Raw genomic sequence first — 27,307 nt, 5'->3', positions numbered from 1 at the left:
GGCTCTGCATGCCACCACATTGGATTTGAAATGAAACCTCTACAACAGAATTCAAGTGCAGATTGTAACGTTTAATTTGAAGGGTTGAACAAAAATATCTGATAGAAAATGTAGGAATTGTACACATTTCTTTACAAACACTCCACATTTTAGGAGGTCAAAAGTAATTGGACAAATAAACATAACCCAAACAAAATATTTTTATTTTCAATATTTTGTTGCAAATCCTTTGGAGGCAATCACTGCCTTAAGTCTGGAACCTATGGACATCACCAAACGCTGGGTTTCCTCCTTCTTAATGCTTTGCCAGGCCTTTACAGCCGCAGCCTTCAGGTCTTGCTTGTTTGTGGGTCTTTCCGTCTTAAGTCTGGATTTGAGCAAGTGAAATGCATGCTCAATTGGGTTTAGATCTGGAGATTGACTTGGCCATTGCAGAATGTTCCACTTTTTGGCACTCATGAACTCCTGGGTAGCTTTGGCTGTATGCTTGGGGTCATTGTCCATCTGTACTATGAAGCGCCGTCCAATCAACTTTGCAGCATTTGGCTGAATCTGGGCTGAAAGTATATCCCGGTACACTTCAGAATTCATCCGGCTACTCTTGTCTGCTCTTATGTCATCAATAAACACAAGTGACCCAGTGCCATTGAAAGCCATGCATGCCCATGCCATCACGTTGCCTCCACCATGTTTTACAGAGGATGTGGTGTGCCTTGGATCATGTGCCATTCCTTTTCTTCTCCAAACATTTTTCTTCCCATCATTCTGGTACAGGTTGTCTCATCTGTCCATAGAATACTTTTCCAGAACTGAGCTGGCTTCTTGAGGTGTTTTTCTGCAAATTTAACTCTGGCCTGTCTATTTTTGGTATTGATGAATGGTTTGCATCTAGATCTGAACCCTTTGTATTTACTGTCATGGAGTCTTCTCTTTACTGTTGACTTAGAGACAGATACACCTACTTCACTGAGAGTGTTCTGGACTTCAGTTGATGTTGTGAACGGGTTCTTCTTCACCAAATTAAGTATGCGGCGATCATCCACCACTGTTGTCATCCGTGGACGCCCAGGCCTTTTTGAGTTCCCAAGCTCACCAGTCAATTCCTTTTTTCTCAGAATGTACCCAACTGTTGATTTTGCTACTCCAAGCATGTCTGCTATCTCTCTGATGGATTTTTTCTTTTTTTTCAGCCTCAGGATGTTCTGCTTCACCTCAATTGAGAGTTCCTTTGACCGCATGTTGTCTGCTCACAGCAACAGCTTCCAAATGCAAAACCACAGACCTGGAATCCACCCCTGACCTTTTAACTACTTCATTGATTACAGGTTAACGAGGGAGACGCCTTCAGAGTTAATTGCAGCCCTTAGAGTCCATTGTCCAATTACTTTTGGTCCCTTGAAAAAGAGGACGCTATGCATTACAGAGCTATGATTCCTAAACCCTTTCTCCGATTTGGATGTGGAAACTATCATATTGCAGCTGGGAGTGTGCACTTTCAGCCCATATTATATATATAATTGTATTTCTGAACATGTTTTTGTAAACAGCTAAAATAACAAAACTTGTGTCACTGTCCAAATATTTCTGGCCCTAACTGTATCTACCCCAAAATGGTATTAATAAAAACGTCAGCTCGTGGCACAGTAAATAAGTGTTCACCCAGGCCCATATCCTGAAAAATAAAAAACGTTATGGGTCTCGGAAAATGACGACACAAGAAAGGGTTTTTTTTTGTTTTTTTTTTAAGAATTTCTAAATTTTTTGTCACCACTTAAATAAAAAAACGATGCATGCGTACTCATACTGACCTGGATAATATATTGCCAGGTTAATTTTTCCATACAGTGAACAGGGTAAATAAAAACCCCAAAACAATTGTGAAATTGCACTTTTTTTTACAATTTGAACGCACTTGGAATTTTTTTACCGTTTTCCAGTGCATCACATGATAAAATGAATAGTGTCATTTAAAAGTACAACTTGTCCCACAAACAATTATCCCTCATACGGCTATATTAATGAAAACATAAAAAAAGGTATGGCTCTGGGAAGAAAAAAAAACGACCCACCCACTCAGAAAACAGCTATGGCGAAAAGGGGTTAAAAATAAGCTCTGTTGGCAGATTGTCAAGGAGATCAGTGTCCGGCACATAGCCTGGAACAGCTAATTCACATAAAAGAAAACATGGATTTCTCTGGAATAAGACATTGGTTCACAGATATAAAGGTAGCACTTCATGCCGCTTCCTAAGACCTGCATGCCCATACAGATGGCTTAGGAGGGTTCATCCGATTCCTACTGACAGATTCCCTGTAAAATAGTCCTGTGACAACAAGTTGTTATATATCTTGGGTCTTGTGACTTGCCTGAAAATTGCTGTCATTGACACATGTCACTGAGACATCAAGACCATGCCCAGTAATATAAAACAGTCCTGGGGTACAAATCCTGAGACTCAGTTCACATTAAGGTTACAGCTGGTTTCTGAGGCTTTTTTTGCACAGAATACAATAACCTGCTCCATAATTCTTAGCAACAACAATAAAAAATGAAAACCACACCAAGAATCCTGTAAAAAGTGACAGCAATCTGCATAGAGCCTAATGTTCCACCTTTACAAGTATACTTTAAAATATGCAACAACGTCCAAGTGTCTATCAAGGATAAAGCCAAATTATTTTGTAAGGAGTAAAAGGAAACTTTTAATTTTGTAAGCGATTCTTAAATAAAAAATGAGCGACTCTGAAAACTGCAGCCTTAGAAACACTTACCGTAATTATTTCAATGCAATTACATGAAAAATGAAATACAGAAAAATCCTACTACGTGTCTTCATGGTGTCAGTCTACAAACAACCCCTACAGGCGGTTCCTGCGGGTACAATGCCCTTTTATCTCCTCTACTTCTTGCTCACCCAACAAAGAATCTTAGTAAGAAGTAGGAGACTGATGGATGTCGATGTTACATAATCAATCCATGATGTCTCCCGCTAGATGTACTGGAACATAAGAGAAATGTAGCTTGTGTTTACAATGCATTGTGGTTTGAAATGTGGACAACTTCCATCCACAGTTGACGGCTAATGTTCCGAGGATTGTTTCTACACAAGACCAAAGTAATAATTGGGGACAAAACCTTGGCATAAAGACAAGAGTAGAGTATTTGCATGTGACATTTTGCCACAATATTATAGTACTCATAAAGAGAATAAATTCCTAATATACACTGGGTTCGATGATCTGCTTCCTCACTATAGAGCTACTTCTTCAGGCAAGAACATAATCAATACTCTTTTGGTGTCCAAAGGAGATGCCCATGGACATAGAGGCAGATTGAAGGTAGAAATATCCCCATGTTCTCCATTATGCTGCAGGTGATACTGTTGTGTGTTGTGCTTCTGTGTGGGATGAAACAACATCAGTCGGCAACAGAAGCGCACTCAAGCTACTGCATTTTAAAGAGCAATTCACATAAAAACACAGGGCCGATTCATCAGTGCTTTTGTGCCAGTATTCTGGCATAAAGATCTGTGATAAGTCACATAATTTGGGCTAAAATTGTAAAAATTTTGGCACTCATGCCATTTACGACCAGATCCGACAAAGTCAGGCTAGACTGAGGCATGGCAATCGACGCTCGTCAAATTCACGATGAGCAGTGGTGTTCACTACCCCACAAACCTTACTCTAGTAGGATTTGTGGCGAGGTGCACACGGAGGTGTACGCCACTTGTCCGACGCTCCTGAGTCATGATAAGGCGTGAACCTCTTCATAAATCAGAAGTGTCTGACTCCTGTACATCTCCTCATCAACAGCGGCATGAACAACGCAGGTCTTACGTTTTAAAGCAGAGATTATCAGATGGATCTGAATGGTAAAGTGCCCCCAGTTGTTGGTGAGGCACGGCTTGGTGGATGGCAGCAGCTTTGACAAAATTAGTCATAGACTTCACATGCTCTACTCTGGTAATGTGTATCTAAGGGTTGGCGACATGTTTTGATTGGTGGGGGTCCAATTGCAAAAGTTTAGAAGCCCCGTTTAAATTACAAGACAGGAGTGACACAAACTTTGTTGGCAGCTCAAAGCAGACTTATCAAAGTATCGCTATGTTAAAAAAACAGTTACAAAGATCTCTATTTTTTCCCTCATATATAGGGCTTCAATAATTTCTAGGTTTTATTAAGTGGGTTATAAGCTCCTCTCCCGTTGGTATAGCGTTCCAACTCGTCTGCATGCTCTTTTCCCCTCATCTGATCTTACATGTTGGAGATGTGGCAAGGCAGAAGGTTTATTCATGCATATTATTATTATTATTGTTTATTTATATAGCACCACTATTTCCATGGTGCTGTACATGAGAAAGGGTTACATACAGGGTTATAGATATCGTTTACAGTAAGCAGGTTTACAGTGACAGACTGGTACAGGGGGGAGAGGACTCTGTCCTTGCGGACTTACATTCTATCATTTTGTCAAGTAACACTCCCACTATGGTCAGGAATGAAAGACATTATATGTAAAGTCATAGGTTTCTCTAGAGAGATGGGCCCTGCCTTACTGTATTTACATTACTGTGAGATTCCAATTGCCTCCTACTAACGGTCCCAACTTAAATTCCTCGTAATGGCTGCTCATGCCTGTATTCTGGAAAAAGCCTGATTGCCCCTCTATTTCATTATGGTTGTCAAAGGTCAACGAGATCATGTATATGAACATATACAACACTCCGAAACACATGGTTTACCTGGTTGGAAAGTCAACAGACAATTGAAAGAGGTTGTCCAGTACTTTATTACTGATGACCTATTCTAGGTCATCAATGTCTGATTGGTTGGGGTTGGACACACATGAACCTCTGTCGATCAGCTGTTTAGTTTCACCATCTGAAAATGGTTAATCACTGAGTTGCTCTGTCTTCTGATAGTGGCAGCGGCCGAGCACTACACATCTGCCTTCTATTACAATCAATAGGAGGTTGATATGTAGTACCCAGCCGCGGCCACTATCAGAAGATGGAGCAGCTCGCAATTGAGCATTTCCAGCCACTGCCGATGACACCAAGAACAGCTGATTGGCAAGGGTGCTGGGTGTTGGATCCCGACCGATCAGACATTGATGACCTATCCTAAGGACATGTCATCATTGATTAAGTAGTGGAACCTCTTGAACTTGTTTCTGAAAGACCGATGTGTGAACCTAAACAAGCCCTCCATTTCCTCATCCTTCTCTTCTTTCACCTTCTTTCCCTCTTGTTCCCTTCTTTCACCTATCTTTGACCTCTAACTTTTGATAAAACCTTCTAAGATTCGGACTGGGATCCGGCTACACTACTGGATGATGCATGTCCTCATCCTGTGTTTGGTTTTCTCTTTGATTTATATTCTACTGGGAAACATTGATGTTGTATTAATGCAGCGGACGTATTGCTTCAGTGTCTGATTCTTCTAAATAAAGAATTATAAGAAAATGCCAGTCACAGTGCCCCCATAAAATTGTTACGGTAACTGCAATTCCCCTCAAAAGTACTGAAGTAAATCCATCATAAGTGTCCTTCCAATAATGTTACATTTTGCACCAGATTAAGTTCATCCCTAAAAGGTGCATTCACCATTACATGTAATAGCATATTACGCCATCACTTGTTAAATTGTGGCTATTCGATTGTCTAAATCTTCAGAATTAAGGGGCTTCAGAGTCACTTTACAGTGTGGCTCCTTTTTAAATTAATCAGAATAGGGCTGCAATAGAGTTTTGCAGTACAATTGATGAATGGGACGATGCTGTGCAGGGAAAAAGGTGAAGGACCAGTCATTCACGGGGTCAGAGAGGTCCTAAAGACCAGGCTGTCCTGATCATAACGGAATGACATATCTCATACACCTTTACATTATATGATGGGAACATCCTTTGTAATGAATTGTAGCATAATTTGTCTCCAACATTGGAAAACAAATATTGTATGGTATACAGATTACACAGACGTCAGACTAGTGGTCTGACTCAATATTCGCTTCATGAGGCGACTCGTGAAGTTCTTTAATAATATTTAGTTGTAGGACATAACTTGTCCATTACAAGGCATAGTGGCTAGACGCTATTGATGCCACATAGGAAAGCACTTACCAACAGTAGTCTAGTAGATGTGGAGGAAGAACAGGGATGTAAATGTGCTGCCAATACATGGGGTAAAGCAGAGAGGCGGATGCATGAACACAAGCTGTTAACTGAAATGCAGAAATTAGAGAAAATATATTAACAGAGATATCAGTATAGGCTTAACCAGATAATTCTAAATGTAATAAAAACATACAGTGATAATTAATTTACAATGATAAATATGATATTGCCTTACAGACATATCTATGAAATATTGACATGAAGCTGTGAAGTCTGAGATCTATGTAATTTCCCAGAAAGGCGGTATGGATTCTTTTGGCTACAGAACATGGATAATTGGGCCTGTGATGGGATGCAGGGCCTTGGCTAGCAGAGTTCATTTAACCCCACTAAATATGGCTGGTCGCGAGGCCCGAGAGCTCCCAAGAGAGCTCGTTAGGGCTGATTGCCAAACGATGGAGAACCAGGAGGCGGTGGGGAGCATCTGGAAAGGGTCGCGATAACGGGAGGTGAGCCTATACTGCAGAACGCTCTCTCTTGGGACATGACTGCACTCTGTCACACGCTGTCACCACTGCCCAGGCAGCTGTCTTCTGGTGACAATACAACATCAGTCACTCATTAGCTCAAATGCCACTAACCCCTTGTAAATGTACAATTATGGCAAGTATAGAGAAATAACATAAGATTAATAATACTGCATAATATATAATAATATACCGTCCTATGCCTATGTACGACATGCACGTCTTACTTATAGTTCTCTCTAGAAACGGCACTTTCATTCTGCAATTTAAAGTGGTTTCAACAGGACAAGACCTTTGCTTTTTAGAAAGACGCCCTATCAAGAATTTGATTTCTGCAGGACAGTCTATTGGAGAGCCCGGCAAAAATCTGTTATCAGGAAACCTGCAGACGGCCACACATTGCAATGTAACGAACGACCATGTAAAATATAGCCAGGACTCCAACAGTGGGATCGGCTCTTACTCAGTGACTCTCCAATCTAACAGAATAAGACACGAGTTGTCTCCTTAAGACAACCTATTTTAGGAATACTTTTCCAAAATCTTAAATTGAGCCCGTCACCCCCCAAAATGCATTTTAAATGGAATATACAATATTGTAGTGGACTTCGCCCCTATTTCAACCATAGTATTACTGAGCTACTACTGGTACAGTGCCTGTGAAAATAATTTTTAATTCATATGCAAAAAAGGGTGCACCCTTGGCGTGGCCAAGAGTTTGGTGCACCAGTATACCTCCCCATGTGTTTATTGGGGTCCTTGCCCCGGGTTTTGATTGACTGTGCTAGTTTCCCAGAGTGAGCGCTGTCTGAATGCTGCCAGTGTGTGAGGCGGTGGGTGACTACCGATAAATGGGTTGCCCAACTTTATTTTTATTTGAAAAATGAGCCCAGTGTACTGGAAAAATGTAATATCTAAATTCTTACCCACCAATCGAATGCCACTGCTCTGTACCACTGTCCGCGTCTCGAGGTGGTCCGCTCACTTCTTTTGATGGTGAAGGCGTATAACTACAGCAGCCAATCACTGCCAAAGACATACTGGGGTGGACAATCTGTGTGAGGCTAAGTTCTCATCTCCATTTGGAAGTGCCGTTTATCTCTTCCATTTTACGAACAGACATAAGCAATCTATGCCCCAAAGAGCCCATTTGCTAACTGACCCACATAGGTCCCAACTATTATTATGGTGTCTGTCTGGTTTCCATTTGATGTCACCTTTTTAGAATGGAAGAAAACGTTCTGCAGGCTGCACTTATACTTCCATTCTAAAAAATTACAGCCAAAAAAAAAACAATAGATCCCATACCAATCAAAGGGGTGCTGTCTGCTTCCTGCTGTATAACGTAGTTTTGGGCACCAACTCCATTTGTCTGTTCTAAAGACAGAATAGAAAAATGGACCAACCAAGCAGATATATACAGCCTACATTTTTCATGAAACTACAATAAAGACAGTATAGTAAATATAAAACATATATATAAGAGGGTCCATCTGGTTACCGGATATTCCACTTACATTGGCCTTTTCTTGGGCCATTTAAAAGCACAACCTAGAATGCTAAAAGACATCTGCAGAGATTGCAATTTCTCATCTCATTGATTAAGGGACTCGTGATATTGATCAGGAACTAATGGAGAAGATTTAAGAGCTTGTAAGGTATGAGAGGGAGAAACATCACTCATGGTTGTGTGATTTCGTTTTTTACAGTCCCTAATTATCAGAGTAACATAGTTCTTGGGTCAGGAAGAACAGTAATATAGGAGAACACTCACTTGACGATGGAGAGTGGGAGTCTACAAGACAGGGGTGAAATATTGCGAGAACAAGATGAATTGACCGATGTGCCATGTTTTACCTATAGTAAATGTAAAGGGAAGCTGTCACCAGTTTTGTCACATATCAACAAAAATTAACACCTTATTCAGTGCCTGTGCTGAATTCCATAAATTTTCTTTCCCCTGATTCCCCTGTATATTCCCCAAAAACATTTTTAAGTTCTCCAGCGCTGTATGGTAATCCGGCCGGTCCAGTCCAATGGGCATAGTTTTGGGCCTCTCCATCCATCCCCGGCTGCTCCTCACTGTCCTCCTTTAATTTACCTGGATGTGACCTTGTGTCATCCACACTGCCCTACTGCGGGCAGAGTCGAAAACATAAGTGCGCATGCGCGAGCCACGATTTCTGTGCGCAGGCACAAGATTTCGCCTGGCAATATGTATGACGTGAGATGTCATCGTCGGAGGCATGGAGAAGCCCAAAACCACACCCATCGGACCAGACCAACCCAATTACCATACAGCGCGGGAGAACTGAAAAAGGTTTTTGGAGGACATACAAGGGGATATATAAGCATTTATGGATGCAGCACAGGTGCGGAATAAGGTCATACTTTTAGCTGATATATGACAAAACTGGTGACAGGCTCCCTTTAAAACTTTACTGCAACCCTACTAAAAATATGAAATTTAGGTAGGACACCAATTAAGCCCTTATTTCACCAAATCCCTGAGGTGAAACACACAAGAATATAGGATACCAGGGTAAAAATAGATATAACCAGATGAATAAATACTATGACAATAAACAGCTATATTAACATAAAGAAATGAATGAGTAAGATACCGTATGTTTGAAACCTTGAAATAAGAGCAAAAAGAATTAGGGTGAGATAGATGGTGGTATTGGTACATACCGGTAACAATAAACACCTATACAAATTGGGCAATAAAAATGTGCATTAGGTGGGTAATGTTAGCAATAGTCCCCAGGCAGAAATATGGTTGGTGATCCCTGGATGATGGAAAGTAGCAGACTTAGGCTAAGTTCACATCAGCATTCGGGGGCTTTGCGGAGGGCTGCGGAGGACCTCCGCTATGCCCCACCTACTTCAGAATACTTCTATCTTTAACATTGGGTACGGAGGACATGCGGATGCGTTGTTTTGACGCACCCGCCGACCGCATGGGAACGCAACAAGTTGCGTTTTGTGCGGACGGCGGGTGCATCTAAACGATGCATCAGCATACATCTGCATGTCCTGCGTACCAGATGTTAAAGATAGGTATGCAGGATGCGGAAGTAGGCGGGGCTTAGTGGAGGGCATACGCAGCCCTCCGCAAAGCCCCCGAACGCTAATGTGAACCCGGCCTTAGTCCTCCAGAATTTAACAACATTGCTTTGATTCAATATAAACAAAATTAACAAATGGTAAAAGAGTCATACAGTGTAAGGATTCGACCCCTGCACATCGTATGACTCTTTTACCATTGTTACCAGTTTGTACTAATACCGCCATCTACCTCACTCTAATTGCCACAAGTGCCCTTTTTGCTATTATTTCATGATTTCACACATACCTTTCTCATTCATTTCTGTATGTTAATATAGCTGTTGAGCGCAATAGATAACTAGATAAATAATTACTATCACCCTAGGGGGGTAACGCAGGACCCGTTTCACTGTCAGCAGAATCCAGCTTATCCTATTTCCCCCAAAAAATGTTTTGAGCGATAGTGTCTTATACCGTTTTCAAGTCTATAAAGAGATGTTTGCAATCTAGTGCCTTTTTCTTTAACCAAGCACCTACTAAGGGAAAGATGAAAGACGTGGCCATTTCATTTTTTTATCTCTGCAGGGGAACTTTTTTGGTTGCATTTTTGGGCCCATATCACATACATTTTCAATGGCCATGAACTGGATTAAGTATGATAAGGATATTGTGAGTTGCTCCCAAAATAACGTAAGCGGTTGCTCTGCAAGTAATATATTTATTGTAAAAATTATTAAAAACTATGACTCTTTTGTCATTTGCAGACGTAGCAATGCTCCAACACATGCAGCACGCTACTACAATCAGAGCTCTTCTTTTCCCATTTGCCTAATGTGGATGAGCCCTAACAGTACTGGTAAAATATTAAAAATGTATTTTATTGTTTCCTTATAGTAGATGTTGAATACATGAACTTCTGAAACTACAGGGACCTTTATGGCCGCCCTATTACGGCTCCGTACAAATGGGCAGTGTGCATGAAGTCTATCTGGAATAGGAATATATAAATATATTTCCTATAACAGTTGGACTTTATTCATACGCAGATGCACTTGGAATCACTACAATATCTCTCCAATTTGCAGTCACACATTACTACCCTCTACTTCAGGGTGTAAAGTCTGACCCTCAGTTAGTGCATCGGTAATGATAAAGATTCGTCTGCTCTCATTATGTAGTCACCCTCGCCACATACAACCTTACCAGGAGCTTCCTCCTAAAGAACATCCCTGACATCGGATTGGCTATAGAAAGTTTTGTTCCTACCAAGACACGATATGAAGTGAGCAGTAAGTCCAAAAATACTCAAATGTCAAAAGAAGCAAAAATGTATTTTATTCTGGAATTCTGAAATTAGCCGGCACAAAACGGTCTGTCGAGACCTTGACAATGCTTATTACACTGTGCGCGTCTGAGGAGGCAAATGGCGCTAACATCACACAGGAGATCCCTCTACACACTTGCCTAATTGATTCTTTGAATTATCTGAAAAGATTAGAGTTGTCCAATGCCAAATATATATCTGAGCAGGAGCCAGCCGGGGCGAGCACGATTACAGAAGTATCTTCAGAAGTGACCAACAAGACTTTAAGGTGGAGGGTAAATGTGTTAAAAGCTGCTTTCAAAACAGATGTACTATAACGTCTGTATATCTTTAAGTGGGAGGTCACCTCGCCACGTGTATTCACGGATTATATGGCACAATCAGTTCCACTGTGCAGATCAGTGACCTAATAACATTGATATGTTTACTCCTCAGCTCAAGAAGGCTATTATCATGTGTAGCACAAAGGATAAGTGTGTGTTGTGTGTTTAAGGTGGTCACTAGAGAATAAACTGAACATTCAGAAAAAAAAAAAGAAAATTCAGGACATACGGTAACTTGTTGATAGCGCCCTTCTCTGAGTTAAAAGAGATATCCGCATTTAGGGCATTTATAATATATAGTATACAAAAAACAGCGAATAGACATTCTATTAGAGAGAAGAAGCCACAATGCAAGGTTGAAAAACGTGGGTACTTTTTTTTCTTGAAAAAAAAATTCTAAAACTAAAAACGTACAAAATTCCTATAAATAGATATCTTAGAGGAAGTAAACTTTCAGGGTTTCTTTAATGTTTTAGTACCTCACAACATATTTACTACATGTACGGTCCCTGGAATCCATAACGTTCTTCAACCATCTCAGGTCTCGCTGTGAGTCCAGAAGAGAAGTAAATATTGCACCCTTCAGCAAGTACATATTGCACCCCTAATCATGGACATATTGCACCCCCGAACAAGTACACGTTGCACCCTTGAACAAGTACATGTTGCTCCCCTGAACAAGTACATATTTCACCCCTAACCAACAACATATTGCACCTCAGAACAAGTACATGTTGTACCCCAGAACAAGTACATATTTCACCCCTAACCAACGACATATTGCACCCCTGAACAAGTACATGTTGCTCCACTAAACAAATAAACATTGCACCCCTGAACAAGTACATGTTGCACCCCTGAACAAGTAAATATTGCACCCCTGAACAAGTACATGTTGCACCCCTGAACAAGTAAATATTGCACCCCTGAACAAGTACATGTTGCTCCTCTGAACAAATACACGTTGCACCCCTGAACAAGTAAATATTGCACCCCTGAGCAAGTACATGTTGCACCCCTGAGCAAGGACATATCTCACACTTGAACAAGCACATATTGCACCCCTGAGGAAGCATTTGTGAAACGCATGTAGAGTATTTGGTAAGTGAGCCTTACTACCCCTTTGGTACTATTGTTGCACTACTTGTACTTTATGGGATTTTATTCTCATGGATTTATTATTTGTGGGCACTCCCATTTCAGTTACCTTATGTACCATAGATGCTCGATGTTGTATTTTTTAAATGTCCATCATGACATGTTCTTTAGCATATATAACCTTTTATACACTCCCTGTTCATGTATTACGGGGATTCGCTTGTTGGCTCACCCACCAACATATTTTCGTGTCTGTCTTGTTGGCTACATAAAGGCCTTTTAATTGATACTCAATAAAAAACCTGTTACTTTTTTGCAATTGCCTCAGCCCCTGCATGTTTTTTGGATTATTGTTTTCTCGTCTCTCAAGTAAATGACATAAGTAGAACCCACTGACACAGTGCAAATAAAAAGGACAGCTTTCTAATTGTTTGGCCTCAATTTTGGGGGGTACAGGTTGAAAAAAAAAAAAGCTATGAAAATGGACAACATTTTTTTTCATAGTTTTTGATTTTTCCTTCAATGTTTAAAAAATAAAAAGAATAACGTATTTTAATCATCATCTAATCGTTAACTAGTTATATCGCTAACACTGAAAAAGTGCCACAGTAAAGAAGGGGAATAGATAATTACTGGAGGGTTAGCTAAGCGGTTAAGAGGAACGAGCAGACATACCTAACTATGGTAAGTTCAGGTATATAGACTATTCTGCTTCCAAGACTCATTACTTCAATTTTCACAAAATATCGCATTCAGTAAAGTCACCGGTATGGCACTCTGCACACACGCACCCACAGATGCCGCAGCTTACACCCGGCTAATGCTCTATGGATGACGATACGTTTCGCAGCATCTCCTCCCGGAATTGGAAGCATTATGGATGAGTATTGTGTTCTGAGCTCTAGAGCCAGCAGTGCTTTGTAAAGACATTGGTTCCAACCTTGTTGATATACAGCTGAACCCATGGTGTTAAGAGACCTAGGGATTAACCCCTTCACAGACGGGAGAGGCCCATGAACATGCAGATGTCTGCATTATCAGACACACTCTAGTTAACATATCAGCAATGGCACTGGAGCGAGTCCTGTGTCAGGCGGCGGGCCAGCCATGTAAAGCCTCGTTTGGCTGGTTATGGGATGCATGCTGAGGGGGAGCAATCATACAAGCATATGACAGGAGTGACCACGCTTGGCTGAGCTAGAGAGGCACAAACGTAGTTTCGGAACAGGGATCTAGCTCATTGATGGCTCCAAGACAGAGAGAAGGAAGCTGATGCCTTGTTGTACATCCATGATTCATTCTGCGTTGTGCCTATGTCCAGGGTAGGTGTCAGTATGTGAGCGATGTTACAGAATATCAGATAAACATACCCTTATTCAGCTGCCTCCGATTTTTATTTTTTTCCTTATTTTGTATCAATGTTCAATTTATGAAACAGATACACAACTAAATCCTTATGACCAACATTAAAGAGGTTTCCCTTTGTTAAAACCACACTACTCTAGCACAGAATTTGCACAGAATTACATCTCTAAACGACATATGTCATTACTAAAATGTAAAAGATGAATATATAGATTTTGTTTGCTTAAAATACAAAGGAAATGTGTCATCTTTATCTTTAGGTCTATTAGAGATCATTTCATCTTCAACTTGCTTAACTGTTCACAATAACAATAATTTTGACCAAATTATTTACTCAAACATTTACATGTCACCACACACGTACACAGATTACACCTCCTACTATACTCTATAGATATGGGAGAGAGAGGAGGAATGAGGAACAAACAGAGGGATACACAGAAATATCATGCTGCGCTTTGTGACAAATGTTTTACTTCACCTGAGAGCTGGATTCACATACACAGTGTTCAGTGCTGCAGTATAATGTCCTCCATGCCTCTGCTGCTTGTGTCTGTGTACTAATGAATATATATCAAATACCTCAATTTTTGTGCTGTGCTGTTTATAGGATAGAGCATAGCAGCTTGTCTCCCACCAGCTCAGAGTGAATTGTAAATTAACAAACAGAGCCTGCAGAGGGGAAAAACTAGGGAAAATGCCGGACATATCTAATTAGCCATATATTTGTATGACTCATTACATATGTAATTCTATGTAAGGAAGCATCTTCGTAAAAGAAGGAAAGGGGCTGCAGCAAAAAAAAGCAAATTAAAGTTAAAAGGTAACTGCACTTTCAAGTCATTTTTCTGTATAGGCTCTCTTTTAGATATACATGAAGAACACTACTACTTCTGGCCACTATGTGACTTAAGTAGAGATGGGCAGACACCTGGATGTTCGGGTCCGGCTGGTTCGGCAGAACAGTTACAAAACGTTTGGGTTCGGATACCAGAAAAGTTCCCGGACCTGAACCCAGAGCTCATTCACTTGAATGGGGGGCCTGAACATCCAGTGTTTGCCATGCTGTCATGTGCATGACAGAGCGGCAAACATTGCTTCTGATCAGTGGTGAAATCCTCCCCAACAGTCAGAGAACCTTGGTTCCCACGCTGTCAAAAGACAGCGTGAGCGATCAGCAGCGATCGAAGGTATAAAGTTTACCTCCGGTCACTGGTGTCAGCTGACGGGACTACTTATAGACGCCTATCCATTACTAAACCATGTGCTTGATGTCACCAGACAATACAAAGGTGACATCAACCCCACAAATATTAACCTCACTTGCCACCGCTAAAGGGCAAGTGGGAAGAACCAGGTATCTAATAGACATGCCTTTTCTGGATGGCTGCGGGCTGGTATTTTTAGGCTGGGGGAGAAATATCCATGGCCCCTTACCATCCTGAGAATACTAATCCCCAGCTGTCTGCTTTAGCAAGGTTGGTTGCCAAAAATGAGGGGGACCTCATGCCATTTTTTTAAATTATTTATTTATCTTGATAACCAGCCTCGCAGAAGCTGACAGCTGAGGGTTCCTGCTTCCAGCTGTGAGTTATGCCTGGCTGGTTATCAAAAATACAATAAGCCCATGCCGTTTTTTTTAAGTCATTTATTTACAGTGCAGGAGCCGGCTGATGAACACTCCCATCAGCGGCTCCTGCACTCCCTGTTATTGACGGCAGGAGGCGTCGGATGATGGGAGCTGCAGTCCCATCAGCTGAAACCAGTGACCGGCAGTAAACTTTATACCTTCGATCACAGCTGAGCGCTCACACTGTCTTTCGACAGCGCGGGAACCGCGGCTCTCTGACCGGTGGGGATGATTTCACTGCTGATCAGAAGCGGTGTTTGCCGCGTTGTCATGCACATGACGCAGTGACAAACATGGTGAAGTCCGTGTTCGGTGTCTGTGCCCGAACAATAGGTGTTCGGTACGGATCCCGAACTTTACTGTTCGGGTTTGCCCATCTCTAGACTCGAGTCCTTTGTTTTCATCTGCATTCCCTCTGCAGACTCTATTTCTTTATTTACAATTCACTCTGAGCTGGCAAGAGGAGACGAGGTGCTTTGATCTCTCCCATAAAAGCACAACACAAACATGAGCTATTTATTCATTAGCTATCACAGATAGAAGCAGCAGCAACATGGAAGACATTATACTGCAGCACTGAACACGGTATATGCGAATCCATCTTTCAGATGAAGTAAAACATTTGGTACAACGCTCAACATGATATTTCTGTGTCTCCTCCGGTCTGTCTGTTTTCTCACTTGGTTCCTCATTCATCCTCTACCTCCCCTCTCCACAGAGTATAACAAGAGGTGTAATCTGATACCTAAAGGTACCGTCACACATAACGATTTCTTTAACGATATCGTTGCTTTTTGTGACGTAGCAACGATATCGTTAACAAAATCGTTATGTGTGACAGCGACCAACGATCAGGCCCCTGCTGGGAGATCGTTGGTCGCTAGGAATGATCAGGACCTTTTTTTTGGTCGCTGATCACCCGCTGTCATCGCTGAATCGGCGTGTGTGACGCCGATCCAGCGATGTGTTCACTGGTAACCAGGGTAAATATCGGGTTACTAAGCGCAGGGCCGCGCTTAGTAACCCGATATTTACCCTGGTTACCATTGCAAATGTAAAAAAAAAAAAAACACTACATACTCACATTCCGGTGTCTGTCATGTCCCTCGCCGTCAGCTTCCCGCACTGACTGTGAGCGCCGGCCGTAAAGCACAGCGGTGACGTCACCGCTGTGCTCTGCTTTACGGCCGGCCCTCACAGTCAGTGCGGGAAGCTGACAGCGAGGGACGTGACAGACACCAGAATGTGAGTATGTAGTGTTTTTTTTTTTTTACATTTACAATGGTAACCAGGGTAAATATCGAGTTACTAAGCGCGGCCCTGCGCTTAGTAACCCGATGTTTACCCTGGTTACCCGGGGACTTCGGCATCGTTGGTCGCTGGAGAGCTGTCTGTGTGACAGCTCTCCAGTGACCACACAACAACTTACCAACAATCACGGCCAGGTCGTATCGCTGGTCGTGATTGTTGGTAAATCGCTAAGTGTAACGGTACCTTTAGTGAGCTGTCAGTCAGTCTTGTTTTGATCAATAGCGAGTTGATTTTTTTTATTGTGAGTTCAGTAGACAGGTGGGGGGAGGAAGCAGTGTCTCAACAGTAAAGAAATAAACACATATTTCTTTGATGAGACTTTTTACAAACTTCTTATATTCATGTACTATGAATTGATGCAAATCTTGTTGAAACGACAGTTGCAATTTAAAGATAAAAAAATAATAATACTATGATAACCGAACACGGAATACTGCTTGAAGGGATCCCAGAGGTCAGATCTTTATGATCAAAAAAAGAAGGCATGTTCTAGAAATATTCCATCAGTTTATAAGATGAAAATACCCTTTCAATATTTAAAGGGAAACTGTCAAGCTGTACATGCACCCCTATCTGTGAGCAGCATGCTATAAAGCAGGAGAAGCTGAGCAGATTGATATATAAAATTTGTGCAAAAAAACTGAGAATAACTATTAATTTAATTCCATGCTTTTTATTCTTGGAGCCCAATGACACATCCTATTTGGTGAGTGAAAGCTATCTCTGTATGCATAGGCTATATGGGAAAGGCTGTCAATCATTGACTAGAACCGCCCACTGGATTCCTATGCAAAGAATTAGCAGTGAGTTATATGTATATAACACTCATTTTAATGAGTGTTTTACAACAGAATACATACATATATAGCTGCACTATAATATACCATTTGCAGATCAGATTTTATTTTCAAAATGACAAGTTACCTTTAATTAATTTCTCACAGGTTAATACGAAAATGGAAATGCACAGAAGTACTCAAATAAGTAATGCAAAATCTGTTAAAAGTTTTATTTCGACCATTCTAAGTAATGACACTAGAATATATCATGAATTCCTGATTGATTTGTGATGTCCCCAGAAGAAGCGAGCAGCGAAACGGCCCCCATCGGGTGTGCGGTGAACACAGTTAGCAGCACTTGTCTCTAGACTTATTCAGGTAGGTAAACTGGATTATTCATTTTAAACATAGCCTTGACTATAGATCTGGTGGTTCAAGTTACTTGTTCCATATGGAACTATCTCTGGTATCCCCCCTCCACCCAGATACTGGGCAAAACCTGCCATGGGACTGTACCCACAAACATAGTACAATTAGGATTTTTTCACAGGCAACCTTATCAGTAGTACTCACATGTGAAGTACTTAAACCCCTACATATCCTTTAAAAATCACCTTCTTGGCCCTCTTTTTTGGAGACTTTTACTCTGTCTTTTTTCATTATTTTAACCTTAGAATTTGTTTTTAGGATTTTGAGTCAATAAAAATACTGTGTTTTATTTAAATGGCTTGGAATCGCTTTTTATCAAACGGGGCTGTCCCCCATTTCACTTAGTTGATTTATGTGTGCACAAATGCCTTCATTCATTCCAAAGTGTTTTATACTGCTTTTAATTCATGCACTTTTAACCATCTCAACACAAATGTATCGATAATGGTTAATATATGTAATATTGATGAATTATAAATATATGCAATGTTTCTTTTTATATTACATTGATCACCTTGCTTACATTTGTTGTTAAAAAAAATCATTCTCTATTCATTTAAGCCCGTAATCACTTTTCATCAACGCCTCTTAACATGATGTGTATTCTCTTTTTTATTTATTAGTTATTATCGTTTTTTATTCTTGTAAGCATCTTGCAATTCATATATTCCGCCAAGAACTGACTGTATAATAATAAAATTATGACTTGAATTTTAGGTATTTATTCTCTTTTAATTTCTTCCAGATGTTTGATAGCAGACTCCATCCACGCCACTTACGTCACCTCTTCTAATGCATCTTCCCTTTGGACGCAGTAGCCGGCTGGTGCGCAGGCATCTTCTGCAGTCTCTCTCAGACTTTGTTGCTGATGGCAAATTTTGACCGTGGTATGTCTGTCTCCGCACTCTTGGGCAGACCCAGATGTTGGCGTTTCACCGCCACCACACCAAAGTCACTTTCTATAGCAAAACTAAGCTGAAGTGTCATGCGCCGATACCCGCCATGCGCAGCCCCCAGTAATGACGTGCTCTCATTGGGTGACCTACATATATAAACCTGACATTGCTCCCCTACCCCAATACAGTCCCTGGAAGAAGTGAAACGTGCGTCGGCGTCAGAGATGCGGTGCCTGCACCACTCGCTCATGCAGCTGATTACTGGTAAATATTGATACCTTTACTGATTATCTATGGCGCATCTGCACTATATACCTTTATGTACTATGGGATATAGAGTTTAGTTTACTTCATAACGGGAACCTTATGTGTGGCTATCAACCTCTCTATAAGGGCTTGTTTTCACTTGCGAGGAACACGTCCGTGCCTCGCATGTGGAAACGAAGCTCTGGTGCCGGAACTCCGGAGCGGAGTGTGCGGCTGCATGTGTTGCTATGCGGCCGCACGCTCTGCTCCACAGTGCCGGCGCCAGAGCTTCGTTTCCACATGCGAGACACGGACGTGTTCCTCGCAAGTGAAAACAAGCCCTAACACTGTTAATAGCAGACTTTTTACGCTGTCCCTTCAATAGAAGCCCCTTTGTTCTTATGCTCTTTCTGAATTTTTTTTATGTACCGTACTTATTGATCTATATACATAATTGTCTAAGGGTCACTTCCGTCTGTCTGTCCTTCTGTCACGGTTATTCGTTCGCTGATTGGTCTCGGCAGCTGCCTGTCACATTTTTTATTTTAGAAATATCAGTTTTTTCCCCCCACTAAAATATCTAAAAAAAAAAAAAAAAGAAACAAACAATTTTGGTATTGGAATAATTGCAAAGATGTGATGAATCATGATATGAGGTAAATTTTACCACTCAATGAACGACGTTAAAATAGAAAAAGCAATGTCGGAATTGCGATTTGTTTTTTTTCACAATTTTCCTGTTTTCCAGCACATGACATGGCAAAATGAATTACGGTATGCAATTCAAACCTATAACTTGTCCAGCAAAAATCAAGATCTCATAGGGCTATCTTGACAGAAAAAAAGAAAAAAGCTATGGCTGTTTGAAGAGAAGAATGAAACAAAAGCACTTAAGGGTTTAACAAAAGTGAATAAAGTAGCTGGCAGGGGTGTAACTATAGTAGGTGCAGAGCTTGCAGTCGCACCTGAGTCCTGGAGCTTAGGGGGACCAAAGGCTCGTTTTGGCTTATATGAAAGTACAAATACTATTGAAGACCCATGATAGTTGGAGACACGGTTGGATATTTTGCCTTGGGGTGCATGAGCATCATGTTACATCTCTTGTAGCAGGCTTAAGCTGGTTTTCCCATGAACAAAGTTACGATAATTTTAATCAACATTTGAATCTATAGATCTTGGAATAACAACAACTTCCACATCCACAATTGGATGTGTTTTAAAAAAAATGTCCCTGTGCTGAGATAATCTTATAAATGTCCCCTGCTGTGTACTGTGTAATGGCTGTGTCTGACCGTGCAGGAACAAGGTCTGATCATACCACAGCTCCTGGGGGGGGGGGGGGGGGGCAGGTGTAGAGTATATAGACAGGACAGCATGGGATCACAGCTGATTCTTAAGGTACCGTCACACTGGACGATATCGCTAGCGATCCGTGACGTTGCAGCGTCCTGGATAGCGATATCGTCCTGTGTGACACGCAGCAGCGATCAGGTCCCTGCTGTGATATCGTTGGTCGGGGCACAAAGGCCAGAACTTTGTTTCATCGCTGGATCTCCCGCTGACATCGCTGAATCGGCGTGTGTGACGCCGATTCAGCGATGTCTTCGCTGGTAACCAGGGTAAACATCGGGTTACTAAGCGTAGAGCCGCGCTTAGTAACCCGATGTTTACCCTGGTTACCATCGTTAAAGTAAAAAAAACAACCACTACATACTTACCTTCCGCTGTCTGTCCTCGGCGCTGTGCTTCTCTGTACTGGCTGTGAGCGCCGGGCAGCCAGAAAGCACAGCAGTGACCTCACCGCTCTGCTTTCCGGCCGCTGTGCTCACAGCCAGTACAGAGAAGCAGAGCGCCGGGGACAGACAGCGGTAGGTAAGTATGTAGTGGTTGTTTTTTTTACTTTAACGATGGTAACAAAGGTAAACATCGGGTTACTAAGCGCGGCCCTGCGCTTAGTAACCCGATGTTTACCCTGGTTACCGGCATCGTTGGTCGCTGGAGAGCGGTCTGTGTGACAGCTCTCCAGCGACCAAACAGCGACGCTGCAGCGATCTGGATCGTTGTCAGTATCGCTGCAGCGTCGCTTAGTGTGACGGTACCTTTACTTTGAGATAAAGCAATACTTAAAAGCAGGAATTGAAATGTTTTGCCTCATAGAAAGAATCATCTGTGATCCTCTGCTGTAATGTCTGTATAGTCTTTTGCTTCCTCCCCTGCCCAGGAGCTGTGGTATGATCAGACCATGTCCCTGTACGGTCAGACACTACACAGTACACAGCAGGGGCACATTTATAAGCACAAGAGAATTTTTTTTTTACACATCCGGTTTGGAACTTATTTTTATTCCACGATGTGTTAATTAAAATGTACTTTGTGGTGAAAAGCCCTTTACAGTCCCTCATAAACAGTAGATTAATGTCGGCTGAAACGGATATCAACAGGTTCGACCGATGGCCCAATGTGTGTATGGAGATGCCGACCAACTGCCGATCACATTGTTCTCCCGGAGATGAGCCGTCAGCTGACATGTCAGTCGGTGGCTTCCTCGTAGAGAACACAGCAGTGCTCGACAGAACAAGAGCTCCTGTGTATGGGAGCACTGGCTGAGAGGGCTGTCGGATGAGTGATCAGCCCAGGCATTATTCGGCCGACAGTCCGCTATTCTGTATGTCCAGCCTGAGATGGCAGAACTCTACACAATCAAGTCCATGATAGCTGATATCAAGTCAATTTAAATATGTTAGAAATTCTTATACTGATATATCAAATCTGAAGGGCTAACAGCAACATTTACACAGAAAAGTAATAACGTTTCCGAGCATTTATTAAGACATTTCAGCATTTAGTCTGGTTCTAATGGGTTAAGTCTGACCCTTTGGGCTTCTTCTGTAAACTATCTGGTAGATTTATAGTTGCTTTCATAAAAAGTAAGACAGAAACAGTCCTACAGTGAGGTGTGGGAGGACGGCAGAGTGTGGTCTTATTTTCCTTTCTTTATTATATTTTTTCTAATAATTAGCCTTTCTAGTTTTGATAAAACATTGCCCTCGAAGGCTGGCAGCTTGTGAAGGTGAAACATATGACCTCCCTTCTTCCAGATAATCACGACTTACTCCTTCTGATGGAATGCATCGGGAGAGAAATATGGGATGCCTGCTGCACCAGGAAGACGCCAGCAGAAATATTTGTCTTACAGAAAGTCTTTCTGCTTCCCCGGTTTATCATAGACTGCTGTCAATACCACTGAGATATTACCAAACACAGCTAGAGGATGCATAGTAACACGGTGCCCTAAAAACTATTATTTTAACTGTGTACATATTTATCTTGGAGAAATAGCTGATAATATTATTCATGCATCATTCCTAAGAACAATATAAAAAAAACACCCATATACAGTGTATATATATATATATATATATATATATATATATATATACACTGTGTGAAACTATACTTCAGCTTCAAAAGTAACCTTGAAACTAAAAGGATTAAAAATATTTTCATTTTGCTTTCCCATATTGCTATTGAAATATATTTTCTACCACAGGAATGCCTCACAATCTACACTGCCAAGATGCTCACTGCTTACTGAACAATGGCTCTCAAAGGGGAACGAGACGAAACAGTGTTTCAGAGGGCGAAATTGTGCAAAATGGACCAGTGCTAACTTATAGTGTTCTGAATCAAGCGCCACTTTGAAAAAAAGCCATGTAAAATGGAAACGTTTACAGAAACAAGGAATTGCACGATTGGTGCTGCCTGCTCAACAATCTATAATATAACGCTGGGAGCGTCACTCCCAGGAGATCGCGGTATGCGTAAGCACTGAACGCACACCGCGATCTCCACCAGAGAGTCAGGGACCGCCAGGAGGGTAAGTATGAGCTATATTCACCTGTCCCATTCCACCGCTGCGCGCCGCCATCTTCCCGGTCCTCGGCCTGTGACCTTCAGTTCAGAAGGTGCGATGACGCGCTTAATGCGCGCCGGCGCCGCCCTCTGACTGACCAGTCACAGCCAGAGGACCGTGAAGATGGCGGCGCGCAGCGGTGGAATGGGACAGGTGAATATAGTAAGTGCTGTGGGGCCTGAACTAGCGGCGATACCGGCACCTGACCCCCACAGCGCGCCGGTGTCCCCGCCTGCTCAGGCCCCCAGCACTCGGCACCCAGCGACCATAGGTGAGTAGGGTATTTTTTTTTTATATATTGCAGCAGCATACGGGGCATATACAATGGAGCATCTTATGGGGCGATAAACCATAATGGAGCAGTGTACGGGGGCATATACTATGGAGCATTTTATGGGAGCCATAAACCTTTATGGAGCAGCGTATGGGGCATATGGATGGGAGCAGCAAATTAAAGAACGGTGGCGCAGGATGGGAGCAGCACATGACAGAACGGGGGCGCAGGATGGGAGCAGCACATGACAGAACGGGGGCGCAGGATGGGAGCAGTACATGACAGAATAGGGCAGCACATGACAGAACGGGGGCGCAGGATGGGAGCAGCACATGACAGGATGGGGACGCAGGATGGGAGCAGCACATGACAAGATTAGGGCGCAGGATGGAGCAACACATACCAGGATGGAGACCATATACCAATATAAATGCTCGCCACCCGGGCGTAGAATGGGTTCAATAGCTAGTATTCTATAAAGGCAGATAAGTAGATCATCGCATTAAAGAAGCTCCCCATCAAAGTTTTTATTCTGTTAATGTACAGTCATGGCCATAAGTGTTATAACAAATCAACGTGTGCACAACCTAGGAAGGTGCACAGGTAGGTTCCCAAACCGTAATTACAAGTACCGTAATACAAAACCCAGCACTCAACTTTGTGGTAAGAAGAAGTAGATAATTTATTGTATCCCAAGACAAAAAACGTTTCGGTCACACAAAAGGACCTTCATCAGTAACGTATACTGGGATAGAGAATGAGTACTAGTGGCTATAGAGACTGCCAGTAATGCTTTGAATGTAACGCTGGATGTTAGGGGAAGAGAGACTGTGCAGCCTGAAGATTGGCTGGCATCGCGGTATCCACCGCTGTATGTGTAACATGTGGACACCGCGATGCCAGCCAATCTTCAGGCTGCACGGTCTCTCTTCCCCTAACATCCAGCGTTACATTCAAAGCATTACTGGCAGTCTCTATAGCCACTAGTACTCATTCTCTATCCCAGTATACGTTACTGACGAAGGTCCTTTCGTGTGACCGAAACGTTTTTTGTCTTGGGATACAATAAATTATCTACTTCTTCTTACCACAAAGTTGAGTGCTGGGTTTTGTATTACTTGTAATGGCCATAAGTGTTGGCACCCTTTAAATGAAGAAATTCTCTCAGAAAAGTATTGCAATCACACATTTTAAGTTTGTTTCCTTTGTGCGTATTGGAACAACAGGAAAAAAAAAAAGAGAGGAAAAAAAGCAAATTGGACATAATTTCACACAAAACCCGCAAAATGGTCCGGACAAATTGTTGACACCCTCAACTTAATATTTGGTTGCACATCCTTTGGAATAAATAACTGCAATAATTTGCTTCCTATAGCCATCAACAAGCTTCTTACACCTCTCAACTGGAATTTTGGACCACTCTCTTCTTTTGCAAACTGCTCCAGGTCTCATATGTGAAGGCGCCTTCTTTCCACAACAATTCTAAGATCTATCCACAGGTGTTTAATGGGATTTAGATCTGGACTCCTTTATGGCCACTCCAGAACTCTCCAGCGCTTTGTTTCCATCCATCTCTGGGTCCTTCATGAAGTATATTTGGGGTCATAGTCCTGCTGGAAGACCCATGACCTAGGATGCAAACCCAGCTTTCTGACACTGGGTACTACATTGCGACCCAAAATGCTTTAGTAATTTTCAGATTTTATGATGTCTTTTACAGTCAAGGCACCCAGTGCCAGAGGCAGCAAAACAACCTCAAAATAACTTTGAACCTCTATTTTATTTGACTGTAGGTAGTGTGTTATTTTCTTTGTAGGCCTCATTCCATTTTTGGTGAACAGTAGAATGACGTGCTTTACCAAAAAGCTCTATCTTGGTCTTATCTGTCCACAAGATGCTTTCCCAGAAGGACTTTGGCTTACCCATGAACATTTTATAAAAAGCTAGACTGCATTTTGCGGTCTCTGTGTCAACAGTGGGGTCCTCCTGGATCTCCTGCTATATTGTTTGATTTCATTCAAATATAGAAAGATAGTTTGCACTGACACTGATGCACCCTGAGCCGTCAGGACAGCTAGAATTTCAATGGAATTTAATTGAGGCTGCTTATCCACCATCTCGTCTATCCTGTGTCGCAACCTTTCAGCAATTTTTTTCTCTGCCGTCCATGTCCAGGGAGATTAGCTACAGTGTCATGGGTTATAAACTTTTTGATTATGTTGAAAACCATGGACAAAGGAACATCAAGATCTCTGCAGATGGACTTGTAACCTTGAGATTGCTGATATTTTTCAACAATTTTGCTTCTCAAGTCTTCAGACAGTTCTCTTTATGTTCTCCATGCTTAGTACACCAAGGCATACAATGCAAAGATTGAGTCCATTTCTACCCTTTTGTCTGGTTTCAGGTGTGATTTTCATATTGCCCACACCTGTCACTTGCCACAGGTGAGTTTGAACGAGCATCACATTTGAAATAAAGTTGCTTACCTGCAATTTTTGGACAGGTGCCTATATTTTTTTCAGGCTCTTTTTTGGGGATTTGTGTGAAATTATGTCCAATTTGCCTTTTATGTTTTTTTTTTGCGTTGTTCCAATGCACACAAAGGAAATAATCATCTGTATAACAAAACTTGTATTTGCAATAATTATCTGGAACAATTTCAAGGTTGCCAACACTTTTGGCCATGACTGTATGGCGATCATCATATTATATGGCACCGTCTAATTACAATTGCTCATTTTGCCTTTCTACCCAGCTAATTCTTCTCTTTTCTATGCTCTATGTAGAAACAGGGAGTCTCTTGTCCCTGCATCTACTACCCCCCTTTTCATCTCCTGACCCAGGTGCTCCGCTCCGCACGCTGCCGGGGACTTTTGCAGAGACTGATGACTCATACTGAGAAAACTGACCTCCAGTTTTCACAACAAAGCTTAAAAGGATTCAGCTAGTCTGCTTCTAACCACGTGATGTCATAGTCTTAATGGAAAAACAAAATAATTAACCGAGTAGAAAGGCAAAATAGAGCAAATATATAAACACAGTGCAACATAATATGATTGCAATATAGTAAGAAAATAAAATTTTTGAAGGTGATGCTGCTTTAAGGGGGTTATCTATAGAGTGGATCAGGCAAAATATAAATTTGCCTTTTTGCACTGATTTTACCTGGAATTTCACATCTATTATGCTCTGGGATTTCTACTGATCCTATGGCATAATAAATGTAATATGTAAAATAAAAAAAATCCTTATACTCACCTTACCGTTCACCTCTGTGGCCCTTCTCTTATTCTCTTCCACCTCTCCGATCCCCATTGCATCTTCTGATCCCTCACTGCTCGCGCTGGAATTCCCAGGTCTCTCATGCCATGCTGGACTTACAGCTTATATATGGCCCGGAGAGTGCAGTGCAACTGCACAGATCACAGCATCATGATGTCATGACATATGCGGAGACCATCCCGTGCGCCCCATGAAAGCAGAAAGTCCCAGATCAGCTTGCTGTCCGAATATTCCAGAACGAGCAGTGGGGGATCAGAAGGACAGGTGACGCGGTAGTGAGTAGTGGAGGGGCCAGAGAGGTGAGCTGTAAAGTGAGTAAAAATATTTTGTTTTCTTCATTTTTGATGGCTATTATGGTTCTAAAAAAAAAAGGGCCAGCGAATCACAAAAAAATATGCATTTTGCCGAATGTGGATTTTTGTAAAATTTGAGAGTGGAATTCAATTCCATCTGCTGGCTCAGACTGGTCACAGACTGCAGCTTCTAGTGATGCCATGTCGACAGAGCAGCTGCTTCTCTTACGCTCTGCTCTGATGATGGGATGTGACTGTTGATGTCAGACGATTGACAGCCGGCTCCCCGCAGCTAGACTGCTGTCAATCAGCATGACGTCAGAAGTCACATCACAGCCTGGAAGAGGAGGAGTTGCTCTGTTGATGTGAAGCAGCAGAATTGCCAGTAGGTGTAGTTTGCGATCACTCTGAGCTGGCACAGGGAAGAACAAGCAGGTAGTTAAAA

General features: G+C 41.9%; 1 protein-coding gene across 5 annotated transcripts in view; it reads right to left on the bottom strand.

Annotated features, from left to right (window-relative positions):
- The window catches only part of DENND1B (DENN domain containing 1B), a 270,360-nt gene that overhangs the window by 112,197 nt on the left and 130,856 nt on the right, over positions 1–27,307 (bottom strand). For all 5 annotated transcript variants that reach the window (XM_069737361.1, XM_069737358.1, XM_069737357.1 and 2 more), the window contains one exon: positions 6,125–6,225. In XM_069737361.1, the coding sequence (XP_069593462.1) occupies positions 6,125–6,225 (101 nt within the window). The remainder of the gene's footprint in view (positions 1–6,124; positions 6,226–27,307) is intronic.

The sequence above is a fragment of the Ranitomeya imitator genome, chromosome 8, assembly GCF_032444005.1.
Source record: "Ranitomeya imitator isolate aRanImi1 chromosome 8, aRanImi1.pri, whole genome shotgun sequence".
Classification (NCBI taxonomy): domain Eukaryota; kingdom Metazoa; phylum Chordata; class Amphibia; order Anura; family Dendrobatidae; genus Ranitomeya; species Ranitomeya imitator.
This window is presented reverse-complemented; position numbering and strand designations above follow the sequence as displayed.